Source organism: Ctenocephalides felis, unplaced genomic scaffold (genome assembly GCF_003426905.1).
Source record: "Ctenocephalides felis isolate EL2017-DRISC unplaced genomic scaffold, ASM342690v1 CF-g0.4_SCAFFOLD_01162, whole genome shotgun sequence".
Classification (NCBI taxonomy): domain Eukaryota; kingdom Metazoa; phylum Arthropoda; class Insecta; order Siphonaptera; family Pulicidae; genus Ctenocephalides; species Ctenocephalides felis.
In genome coordinates, this window is record NW_020537316.1 from 5,613 (window position 1) to 19,339 (window position 13,727).

Below are 13,727 nucleotides of genomic sequence, written 5' to 3' on the forward strand. Positions count from 1 at the left end.
GCCCAAACCTAATGCATTATTTCCATTACACGTGTATTCCATTAGTTTTATTGTTATAAACGTTTTATTGTTAATTTCATATGTATAAATAATAGAATTATTAATACAATCGATAACAATTAATAACAACATAAAAAAAGAAAAGGACTGTACTGACGAGCAAACTAGAACAAGACAAAAAGTCTTACAAAAAGGGCGTTCCTGAAAAGGACAAGAAGTTCTATGATTTTTAGAAATTCACTAAAGGTTGGAATAAAGTATTAGGCGTTCTTGAGACGTACACAATATGTAATAATTTAAATAATTGCAGGTATAAGTTTGTTTAAAGATACCAATTTGGCCATCACAGTTTGAGGATTCTTTGCGTGTGAACAATTCTAACATGGCGGCAATGTGGCCAACATTGACGATTATTTTGACGTACAAAATAAACTTTCTATTATTTACATTACATTAAAATAGACATTATACATAAATGGAGTAATTTATAAAAATAAAAGTAATTTATAAAAATATTCCTGTTGAGATGATAAGATTGAAGATGATTATCAAAACCATATCAAAACATTTCTTTCTAAAATGTTACGACGGGAAAAATTCCTAACCTTATGCTGCAAGTATCACCTTAAATTAGTTAAATTTAATATCATTGATTAAAATACATGATTAATTAGTACACAACTGTTTTCTCTGTTATAATCAGGTATCTAATATATCTAATAATGTCAGAAGAAAAAACTACCTCGATTAAAATTGAACCACTAGAATATTCAGCAGAAGATCCTCAAAATGAAGAGGATATTAAGTCTGAATCTTGTTCAGAGAATGGAGAAACATGTCTGGAAAGATTTATGAATTCTAAAATAACTGTAGAGGAAGAAATCAAACAGGAATTAATGCAGGCTCCTATAAACCCTTTCGTATGCACAATATGTGATAATGCATTTGCTTTAAGACACCATTTAGATCGACATATTATTGCTCATAACAGAGAACTGCCAATTCATGCCGGAGAACTTCTTTTGAAGTGCAAAATATGCAACAGAGACTTCCATTCATCAAAAGGTTTGAAACGACATATGTACACTCATACAACATATTGCTCATAACAGAGAACAGCCAATTCATTCTGGAGAACTTGCTTGCAAATGCAATATATGTAACAGAAACTTTCGCTCACCAAAAGGTTTGAAACGACATATGTTCACTCATACTGGAAAACAGCAACATATCTGCAAAATATGTGATAAAACATTCACACGATTGATTCGATTAGAGAAACACATGCTTATTCATTCTGAAGATCTTCCTTATAACTGTGGAATATGTAACAAACTATTTCGTTCCGTATATAGTTTAAAAAAAACATATGACTAATCATTCTGGAAATTTTCTTCAGAAATGTGGAATATGCAATAAATCATTAGCACAATCTGATGCTTTAAATGCACACAAGTTTATCAATTCTAGAGAATTTCCTTATCAATGTGAAACATGTAGCAAATCTCTTCATGCATCAAAAACTTTAAATAACCATAAAGCTCAAAAATATAAAGTACCTATATGAGAAGAGACACTTGGGTGCTCATGTGAAAGCCAGTGAAATATTTATAAACGTTATTTCTGTAAACCTGCTCTAATTATTGTGATTATTCTAGTATTGTTTAAATTGATGTACACATTTATATATTGATCATAAGCTTTTAGGACATACAAGCACTTGGTTGTGCATTATAATTAATTTAATTACAGATTTTTTAGTGATATCAGTTCATGCAACTTGCCTCAAGGCAAAATGCTACTTACATCTAGTAGTTTTAGTTAAATTATATATCGATTTTATTAGCAATAATATGTTATTTAATGTCTCTTACTGTGATTGTTAATTTTAAATTTGCCTCATTTACAAATTTTCGTTATATTGTTCTTGTGTTGGCAGCATGTATACATTACGATTTTCATTGTTATGACATGACAGAATTGGCATCACTGGAAACACGGCTCTAAACACCGGATTAACAAAGTGCTGAAACGAATAAATCACGGTACCAACATTCAAAAAATCAGAAATTCTTCTGAGCAGGCATACCAACAGCAGAGCATTCATATATGTCAAAACATTTGTCGCAACTGTCGAAACTTAACCTCAATTTCTTATTTTGTTGTTTAGTAATAATTTTTCATTCAGTCAGAAATTTGTTGCAATATTGGATTTTTGTTATGTATGGTAGATTTCAATTGAAGAACACTGGTAAACGTGAACTATTTTGTGTGCATAAATTTGCTTCATCACAAAAATGTATAATTATGTAAGCCAAATACTGCTACATTTACAATCTTTCGTATTTATTATATCAAGACTACGTGTTGATACATATCAAAATTAATTTTTTTTACCATTTCTTATATCTGTTCCATACTAGTGTGCAATATAATTGTTGAAAACTTCAAATATTGTTGACTACAAATGATTGAATTTTAGAACACAATCTTTATTATCAGAATAAGTGCATTATTCAAATCCAGGACTGTTCCAGTTTTTAACAGTAGTTTAAACTGTAGGATGCAACATTGAATAACTGAAAACTTTTAGATCACATAATTTTGCTACTGAAACAAAGCTATTTTTTTAAAAAAAAAGATAAAGCATAATTGTGGTAATATTTTTTATTGAATGTGAATTAAATATATAGTTATTTACAATAAATAGTTTACAAGTTAAAATCTATTTACACAATGTTAATATTAATGAGTAAAGCATGGCGTGAAAGAAAATTAGAAAACAAATTGTACCACATACCAGTATAACACACAACCACATACCAGTCAAACACAATTCTTCATGATACAAAACTTATTATTAGTAATGTTATAATAAATAAATCAAATATTCACAATTTAAAACCTATCACTATAAAATGTAATAATAAATAAATCATATTTACATTAAAAACCTATTACCATAATGTAATAATAAATAAAAATATATCGACAATTCAAACGTATCACCGTAATGTAACAATTAATATCATATTTACAATTTAAAACCTATTACTGTAAAGTAACAATAAATAAATCATATTGACAATTCAAAACCTATTACCATAATATGAAAAGAAATATCATATTTACAATTTAAAACCTATTACCGTAAAGTAACAATAAATAAATCATATTGACAATTCAAAACCTATTACCATAATATGAAAAGAAATATTATATTTACAATTTAAAACCTATTACCGTAAAGTAACAATAAATAAATCATATTGACAATTCAAAACCTATTACCATAATATGAAAAGAAATATCATATTTACAATTTAAAACCTATTATCGTAAAGTAACAATAAATAAATCATATTGACAATTCAAAACCTATTACCATAATATGAAAAGAAATATCATATTTACAATTTAAAAACTATTACATTATTATAGATTTTTATAAATCAACCAACCAGTCAATTTCATTTGACTTAATTGTCATTGAACTAATCAGTCCTATCTTTACGTTTCAAAGGTTTCTGAACATTTGGGCATATCTTAAAAAAAAAAAGATGTATATAAAATACATAGGATTATAATTACCTATTTGAAAATGTTTAAAACAATTATTATAATCAAAAATCAATATTTATTGATTACTGATTTTTTTTCCCTCGAATATTTAATTCCGGTGCAAAAAGTTCCAGCAATTTGCCTTAAGGTACGATGCCTTGCACCATAGTTTCTTTTCCTAATTGTTATTATATTTAAGAGAATAAAACCAGTTCCCTCTGTATGAATGTATACATACCTGTTTATGTCGTGTATGCATACACATAGAATACATTTTCCTCTTCTCTCGTAAGTCATCAACCATCTGCATTCTTCTTCTTCCCTTATATTAAAATATGCATAACAATTTATTTTCTGGTGTTCCCATGACATGAGACCAAACATTGAAATATGCTGGTGCGTCATCAGTCACAAATGTTGTTGTCTTTATCATCTCTTTTTGATACTCTCATCACTTTCGATTTGTCGAAAGGACAATATAAAATATTGCAATAGATTGATTGCTTCACAATATAACTAAAATAAATAAATAAATAAATCAAATTTAAATAAATTAAATAATTTAAATAGCAATTTAAGCCTTCTTGTTATTTGCATTCATTCTTTGACACTCCATTTTTTTATTTGTGCGAACTCCATTACTTTCTTTAAATGAGGACATTTGGTTTAGGATTGTGGTTAAATTTTTTATGCATAGTGCACTATCAACAACCTGTCCATTTTTTTATGGCATTTTCAATTTCACCAGTTAGTTTTAACATAGTAGAGATCTGATCTTCTGGTTCTTTGTCAATTTCATTGTGTGATTCTTCTAAGTCTCTCAACTGTTCAGATTTTTCGTGCATCACTGCTTCCAGAACCGCACGTCTGTATCCAGTATCAATTGGAAATACTCTTACACATGCATGAATATGTTGGCAAATGATGGATCTTACCACATAATCTATGCAAGTGCAAGAGTATGTATGAAAACATATCATACATGTTTCACATCGCAGTAAAATTAATGTAATAATCTAAGTAATTAAACTAAAGTTAAGAATCTAAGTGAATAAAGTAAATTAATCAATAAAAGTGATAGGGGCTGAAAATAGAATGAAACTAAAAGCTAATGAGATGAAAAAACTCGCGTCTCTTGCTGAAAAGAAACTAACCTTATTCCCTATAGAAGCTCTTGAATCCCGCAATAAAACAACAAATATAAAATGTAAAGAAATAAAATAGCGCACAATCAACAAAAGCACAAAATGATTAGTACACGTAGCAAAAAAACGTAATGAAAGAAAACGCGAATAAAAAATATAAAATACGAGACGACCGAGTTACACAATAAGCACGCCGAAAAAAAAATTATAGTAATGGAGTAATCGTAACAGCGAATCCAACATAAAAAAGTTGAAAGCACAGTGCAAAAGATTTGACAAATCTGTAATGTGTTACAGCTAACTTCAGCCAGCTTTCTCAGCACTTTGTTATCCGGTGTTTAGAAACTCTATCACTGGAAGGCTTTTGATATCAACATTCAACAAGACGTTTGTAACCTAGAAGCAAACTTTGCAATAATAATGTTTAATAAATTTATTTTTTAATATTAAATTTGTATATTTAAGTTTTAATTTAGTCAAAAATGAAGAATGAACGTTCAGTGGATAATTCCAGACCGTTTAAATTATAAGTAGTCTATCAAGTTTTCATTTGCAGGTGTTTAGATATATAAATTCATTAAAAATATTTATTTTACAGCTCATCAAATATTAAGTTTGACTGGTATTAGCTTCGAGAGGAAGAGCATAATTGTAAATATTAAATACAAATAATTTTCACTTTATTTTATCAAACTACAAAAATTTGTGTACTCATTTTTATAATAGGGCTTCGTGGAATTGACAATAGTACCTTTGAAAGACAATTTGAGAAGCATTAAACTAAATGCTAAGCAATGTAGAATTTATAGAGTCACATTAGGCGATTGTGAGGCTACTTTTCAATATTTTGATCCCTTTTTGGATATCTGCAAAAATGATTCAAAGACGTAAGTTGTTCTATGTTTTTACCCATAATTATCAATTTCTACTAGTAGGATTGTTGATAAATATCCTTTCTATTACCAGGAGGTCTTTGGAGGTATTTTCCAAGTGTCACTTAGCGGCTGCTCAAAATATAGATCCTGATTGTAATGCAGGAGAATTATTTATCAATGTGTCCCATGAAGCAAGCCATCTCATTGGTGAAGGTAGAGGTTTAAGAGTTGGAATAGAATTTTCTTTAGAGCAACCTCAAGGTGGCTTGCATTTTGTTGTGCCTGAAACTGAAGGCACCATGGAAGAGGTTTGTGAAAGAAAATCACAATATAACTGGCAGTATTTTTATGATTGTTTTTTTTGGAGGGCAGCTCATATGTACACCTATGCACATGAAAACTCATCAAGACTCTGGTTTCCTTGCGTGTATTCTTATGCAGAGCCTTGTACTTGGAGTCTTGAGTTTACTGTTGACGCAGCAATGACAGCTGTCTCTTGTGGTGATCTTGTAGAAATTACTATGACGCCTGATATGAGGAGGAAGACTTACCATTATGTTTTAAATACTCCTGCTTGTGCTCCTAATATTGCTTTAGCTGTTGGGTATGGACTAGATATATCAATATTGTATTATTTATCAATAACTTTGTGCTTTTTTTTTTCATACTAGACCTTTTGAAACTTATGTGGACCCCCATATGCACGAAGTGACCCAATTTTGTCTACCACAACTAATGCCATTATTGAAGAACTCTGTTCGATATATGCATGAAGCTTTTGAGTTTTATGAGGAAACTTTAGCTACAAGATATCCATATCCTTGTTATAAGCAAGTTTTTGTTGATGAGGTGAATAAAGTTTCTTTAGAATTTAATTTAATTCATAGATTGTAAAATAAATCCCCTTTTATTCTTTTTAGACTGTTCAAGATGTAGCTGCCTACACTACCATGAGCATTCTGAGTACTCATTTGCTTCATTCCATAGCTATAATTGATCAAACTTATATAACCAGGAAAGCAATGTCTCAAGCAATAGCTGAACAATTCTTTGGCTGCTTCATTACTATGCAGAGCTGGTCTGACACCTGGCTCAATAAAGGAATTGCTGAATATCTATGTGGGTTGTACTCGAAGAAATGTTTTGGAAATAATGATTACAGAGAGTGGGTTAGACAGGAATTGTTGGATGTAAGTAACAGATTATATTGTCATATTACTTTGATGTATTATTTTACATTGTTGGTGTAATGAAAAAAAAACAAGTGCATGTCAGATTGAATTTTACGGTTTATTAATATTGCATGAAAAGCTTACAAAAGTGTACAGATAATTAAATAATTGCTTACAAAAAACCATACATAATCGAGACTCTAATGTGCGTTTGTGGAATCAAAAAAATGTCTTACATTTCAATCAAGATATAGAAGCGAATATGGAATCGGACAGTAAACCATCAGAAATCCCAAAACTACGAAAGACCGTTATTGGATCCAGCAAATACAGCAAGATACCTCGCGAAGAAGGTCGGACCAATATGTTTACATCGGAAAAGGTCTCGCTGCGTTCAACTTCATCAGTTTCTGACTCAAGACAGGAAGTAATATCATCTAGTAATAGTGCATCTACAAGCCTCACTCAACCACATTCTGATGTCAAGAAACCTCCTAATTCATGGCAAGTAGTGAATTTCAAAAAAAGAAAAACTTCATTTGAACCATTAGGAATAGATGTCAAAATTCAAAACAGATTTTCGGCCCTTTCAACAATAGAAACAGCTAATGATGACATCTCAGTTAAACCGGCTCCAGTCAGTAAGCCCCCTCCAATATTTATTTACGGAGTTGACGATATTAATGTTATGTCTAATCAATTAAATGAAATAATTAATTAAAAGCAATGGCAAAAATAATTAAAATTGCTGAATGGAATGCCAACGGTTTAATACCTCACAAAAATGAAGTAGAATGTTTCTTAAAGTTAAACTTAATAGATATCTTATTAATCTCAGAAACTCACTTCACTGAAAAAAACTACTTTAAAATTTATAACTAACTACACTACTTATAATTCAAATCACCCAAGTGGCAGGGCTCGCGGCGGTTCGGCTATATTAATCAAAAATAATATAAAGCAATTTGTTCTACCAAATATTTCTGATGATTTTCTACAAGCAACTCAAATTTCTGTTGAAACAAATTTATATAATTTTTGTGTTTCTGCTGTTTATTGTCCACCAAGATTCAAAATTTCTTGTGCTCAGTTTTCTTCTTTTTTCTCTCAATTAGGTAATAAATTTATCATTGGTGGTGACTTTAATTGTAAACATATTGCCTGGCGTTCTAGACTGACTACAGCCAAAGGAAAGATTCTTCATGCAGCCATAGGGCAAAATAACCTCTCCTTTATTTCAACTTGCAGTCCAACTTATTGGCCTTCTGACCCGACTAAAGTTCCAGACCTTTTAGATTTTTTTATTGTGAAAGGTATTGATCTTTCAAATCTCAATATTGAATCTGGTTACGATCTCTCTTCAGATCATTCTCCAATACTTGTGACGTTTAGCACATTTCCTACTCCAGTTATCAACAATCATATTCTACACAACAATCTTTCTAACTGGATTCAATTCAAATCCATACTTGATTCAAAATTATTTGCAAAATCTAGGCCTACAAGCGTTATTGATATAGAAAATAATATAGATTATTTTTCTGAGATTGTACGTGAAACAACCAAGCAGATCACCCCGAACATTAATCCAAGAAATGATAATCTAATAATTCCGCAAGAGATTAAGAAGCTAATTGCAGAGAAACGAAGAGCAAGACGTACCTGGCAACATTCTCATCTACCAACGGATAAGACATCGCTTAATCATCTCAATAACACGCTGAGGAAAAAAATGAAAGAATGGAAGAATTGTACATTCAGGTCGTATATATTGCAGCTAAATAGGTACGATAATTCCATATGGAAACCAATCAGAAACAAAAGTAAACCCCTACAACAAAACCCTCCTCTGAAAATAACCAACCAAAACGGATTCATTTGGGCCAAAAGCAACGAAGAAAAAGCGGAGGCATTTGCTGATCATCTAAGTAGCATTTTTAGCGCTCGAAATATTTTCCAGAATAATTTAATTAACAATTTCATAAATCAACCCATACATTCTACACCGTTAGGACATTTTTCACCAAAAATGATGTCTTATGTGAAATAAAAAGGATAAAAAACAGATCTTCGCCAGGTATGGATAAAATTACTCCAAAGATGTTAAAAGAATTGCCTACAAAAGGTATTTTATATATAACAAATATTTTCAACGCCATACTTCAATACAATTATTGGCCCACAGCGTGGAAGACTGCAGAAATTATTATGATCGCTAAACCAAACAAAAACCATCACACTGCTAGTTCATACCGTCCTATCAGTCTTTTATCGATATTATCGAAAATTTTAGAAAGACTTTTGTTGCAGAGATTGTCAGAAGATCATCCGAATGATAGTTGGATTCCTCACCATCACTTTGGCTTCAGAAAAAATCACTCTACAATTCAACAATGCAACAGAACGGTGTCTCGTATTCTTGAAGCCATGAATAGAAAGGAACACAGTGTAGCCGTATTCTTAGATGTCAGTCAGGCTTTTGATAAGGTTTGGCACTCAGGACTCCTATATAAAATCAAAACAACTTTTCCAAACTACTTCAATATCTTAAGCTCATATTTGCTTAATAGAAAATTTAGAATCATAATTAAAGATGTGACTTCGAGCATCAGAAATATAGAATGCGGGGTACCACAGGGCAGTGTGCTAAGCCCTGTACTTTATCTTCTTTTCACAAACGATATGCCCACAGATGATCTTCTAACCATATGCACTTACGCCGATGACATAGCAATTTTTTCATGCAATTCCGATATTAGAACAGCAACTTGTCAGTTACAAAATTATTTATCTAGTCTCGAAAAATGGTTTTTAGATTGGAATATCAAAATCAATATCGAAAAATCACAGCACATAATTATTTCTCTAAAACATCACAACAGTCCACCTATCATCATGAACAATTCAATAATTCCACTATGCAATTCTGTTAAATATTTAGGCATGCACATTGATTCGAAATTGACATGGAGAACGCACATTGAATATAAAAAGAAACAAATCCAACTGAAAGTAAAAGATTTTTACTGGCTTTTTGGGAGGAAATCTGAAATCTCTCTCGATAACAAGGTACTTTTTATAAAACAATCATAGTGCCCATTTGGACTTATGGAATCGAACTATGGGGTTGCTCATGCAAATCTAACATAAACATCATTCAAAGGTGCCAGAATAAAATTCTGCGTATCCTTACTAATGCGCCTTGGTATATTTCGAATTTTTGCCTACATAAGGATTTGAAAATCTCAACAGTCAACGAAATGATCAAGATTAGAAGTTCATCTTTCAACAATAAATTAATCCAGCATACAAATCCTACAATTCAAGCGATTCACAGACCGATAAGAAGATTGAGCAAGAAATGGCCTTCCGATCTACCAAACACCTAGCCCAATGTCTGCACGCGTCCTGACGTAGTACGCGGCATACATCATCACGTCATCTTTCATTTATGTTATTATTTTTGTATTACTGTTTTAATTTAATTTTTATTTCAACTTTTTTCATTTTATATTCAATGTATTGCATTTTTTGTTTTTTTTGTATTTTTTTTTTTTTTTTAAATAAGACATTAAAGTCTTGATTAACAAAAATAAATTGTAACAAAAAAAAATTTTACATTGTTCTGGCTTTTAGGTTGTGGCTTATGAAGAACAGTATGGTGGTATAGTTTTGGATCCCAGCCAAGCGCCTGCACCTCTTCCTGTTGCCGCTGCCTCTGGCACATCTCCTGTAACAGGTGCTGGAGGGCCCCAAGGACGAGGAGGCAATCACCATGCTACAGTGGCTCAAAATAATGGACAGAATGTACACCATTTCCCTACCAGAAGTCTGCATACTATGTCACCAAAGTATATACAGGTATATGATCACACACATTTTATTAATGTTGGATGCATTTTATTAATGCATTTTTAGGCAATGAGAAAAAAGGCTCATTTAGTCATTAGAATGTTGGAACATCGGATTGGTCAAGAATTACTGCTGCAAGTGTTTAACGAACAATTAGCTTTGGCTACGAATGCTTCTACACAGAAAATTGGTAAAATACATTTAATTAACTTATTACATATTATGATTTTTGTTTATATTCTTATATTTAAGGCAGTGGATTATGGCATCATATGCTAATTTCTACAAATGTCTTCACAAAAGCTATATTTACTGTTACCGGCAAAGATATGGCTGTTTTTGTTGATCAGTGGGTGAGGACTGGTGGACATGCCAGATTTTCGCTGACATCAGTTTTTAATAGGAAAAGGTAATAATCAGAAATCATGCCATCTGTTTTCTGCATTAATTAAAAAGTAAATGAATTTTCTCAATTTAATTCCTTTTTAGAAATACTGTAGAGTTGGAAATTGGACAGGATGCAGTTAGTCAAAGAGGTATTAGAAAATATGTTGGTCCATTGCTAGTTACTTTGCAAGAACTTGATGGAACTTTTAAACATACTTTACAAATTGAAAATACAGTTGTTAAAGCTGACATTACTTGTCATTCCAAGAGTCGTAGAAATAAAAAGAAAAAGATTCCTTTGTGTACAGGAGAAGAAGTTGATATGGATTTGAGCGCTATGGAGTAAGTAAAGTAAAGTTATATTTTGGCTTTTATATCCATATTGATATATTTTTTCTTTTACAGTGATTCTCCAGTTCTCTGGATTCGCCTGGATCCTGAGATGACTCTTCTTACTTAGATCAACTCAAATCGACCAGCCAGATTACCAATGGCAGTGTCAGTTGAGACATGAGCGCGATGTTATTGCTCAGATGGAAGCGATTGATGCATTGGTACGCTACCCAACTCCTGCCTCGCGAATGGCTTTGACTGTCACTATTGAGAATGAACAAGCATTTTATAAAGTTCGATGCAAAGCTGCTGACAAAGGTGAGAACAAATATATTAGTGCGAGATGGAATTAAATGTATTACATGGTTTTAGGTGGCCAATGCAATGGTTTTCACTTGGGCAGGGCCTCCAGCCATGTTGGCTATTTTCAGAAAAATGTTTGGGTCTTTTTCAGCTGCTCATATCATTCGGCAGAATAATTTTACTGATTTTCAACACTATTTCCTCAAAAAACTATACCTGTTGCAATGGCAGGTGAATGACATTCAAAATTGTTTTCAAACAATATTTGTGATTGTCATAAATGTATCATCAAGCCGTAATGGGGTGATAGTATTGACTAACTGTCCTGGAAAAGATTAAACAAAAAATATCTCAAGTTATTTGAAAATTATGAGCTTTTAAGTACAAATTAGAGCTTGGTAAAATTGTGACCATTTTTCGTATATCGTATTACTTTTCTTCATTTATACTTTTAATTTATTCATGACAAGTTAGGTCAATACTATCACCCTGTTTGGGGCAGGCGAGATGACTTGAACAAACTTTCAGATGTAGTAGAGACAGATAGAGACCCAGGGGTCAGACATGCTCTCGTTAGAATGCTATTGATAAACCGCCTTTTGTAACAGGCATAGGTGGGATACGAAGGATTTGGTAGAAAGAATTTGGAATAATATCAAGTAAGATTAGATTTGTATATAATGCATAACTCTGCAACGGTTAATGTTTATTTATATTTTTAGTGGCATGTTGTCTCATGATACAAGATTACGTTGTGATCTGGTAGATTTATATTTTGCATTGTATGGATCTAGAAGACCTCAATGTCTTCAAAGCAATGAAATGTCTAACTTGGTTAAACCTCAACGAGTATCAAATTCTAGGCCTAGTTAGGTCCACATTTTGGAGGAGAGGTAAAATAAAATAAGCATTATCTCTTAAAGCAAATTGCTGGAACTTCATATATAGTAATTTAAAAGTTTTAAAAGCTTTATGAAAACTAGACTTTCCAACTTTAGAATATTTTGATTTTTTTATTATTTATATTTTTTGAAAACCTATAGATATTGAAAGCACTGAACCCTACCTTTCCTAAAAACTAATCATTTGCTCCAGAAACCGCTAGCCTTCCCAAAAATTACATAATAATACTAATTTTCTCTATTTTTTAGTCAAAGCACCATTTCACCACCTCCATGGCTACTTCAACAATAACCAAACCCAGTTACAATCCCTCGCCCTTGATGTCATCTCATGACATGGACATATCAATGTCCAGTGGGCATCTGAAGAGACCTCCTCCAGAATCACAAGATGTTCGTGGTCTGCATAACATTAAAAGCGAATGAGATGAAATCGATAAAAAGCCTGTTAAGAGGGAATGTTTGGACATGGATGACCAACTTGGAAGACAGATTCTTGATTATTCTGATATGCACGAGGTTAAAATTTAAGGTATAATAGATTCTGATAATAATCTTTATGCATTTAATTGATCATGTTCTTTCATATATATTTTTGTTTAATAGAGTGAATTAGAAAGTGATAAAAATATTGAATTCATGAGGCAAAATGTAGCGCTGCCTATTGATCGAAAACCATTTGACTTGAACAGTTCATTTGTGAAGTAGGAGTCTCAATCTGGTGCTGTGATGCAAGCATTTCAAAGGTGAGTTACATGTTTATATAAACAGAAAATTTAATATTATTGTAAATGTTGTTTTGTGATTAAATTTCACATCTATTAAGAGAAATTCCAAAGAGTTCATAAAATTCATAGGATCTTGACATTTTCAAACAACTAACATAATTTTCAGACAATTTGCAAACTTTTTATGCATTTTACAACATTTGAATATATTCTACAACATTTTTAAACAATTTACATTTTCAGTAAATTTGCAACATTTTTAGGCAATTTGTTTGCGTATTTTATAACATTTTGTTAGTATTTACAAACATTTGAACAGTATCCAAACATTTTCAAACAAATTACAACATTTTCAGGCAATCTGCAATATTTTTAGACATACTACAACAATATGCAACATATTTGAACAAATTATGCCATTGGAGACTATTTATAATATTATTAGACTATCTATGACATTTTGAAACAA

At 31.4% G+C, this 13,727-nt stretch overlaps 1 protein-coding gene and 1 pseudogene across 1 annotated transcript; both read left to right on the forward strand.

Moving 5' to 3' along the window:
- Positions 1 to 722: 722 nt before the first annotated feature.
- On the forward strand, positions 723 to 1,109 carry LOC113365626 (gastrula zinc finger protein XlCGF46.1-like). Its single transcript, XM_026607137.1, has one exon. It carries the CDS (start codon positions 723 to 725, stop codon positions 1,107 to 1,109), a length of 387 nt encoding a protein of 128 aa, XP_026462922.1.
- A 4,079-nt stretch (positions 1,110 to 5,188) lies between these two features.
- On the forward strand, positions 5,189 to 12,956 carry LOC113365625 (annotated as a pseudogene).
- The last annotated feature ends 771 nt before the right edge of the window (positions 12,957 to 13,727 follow it).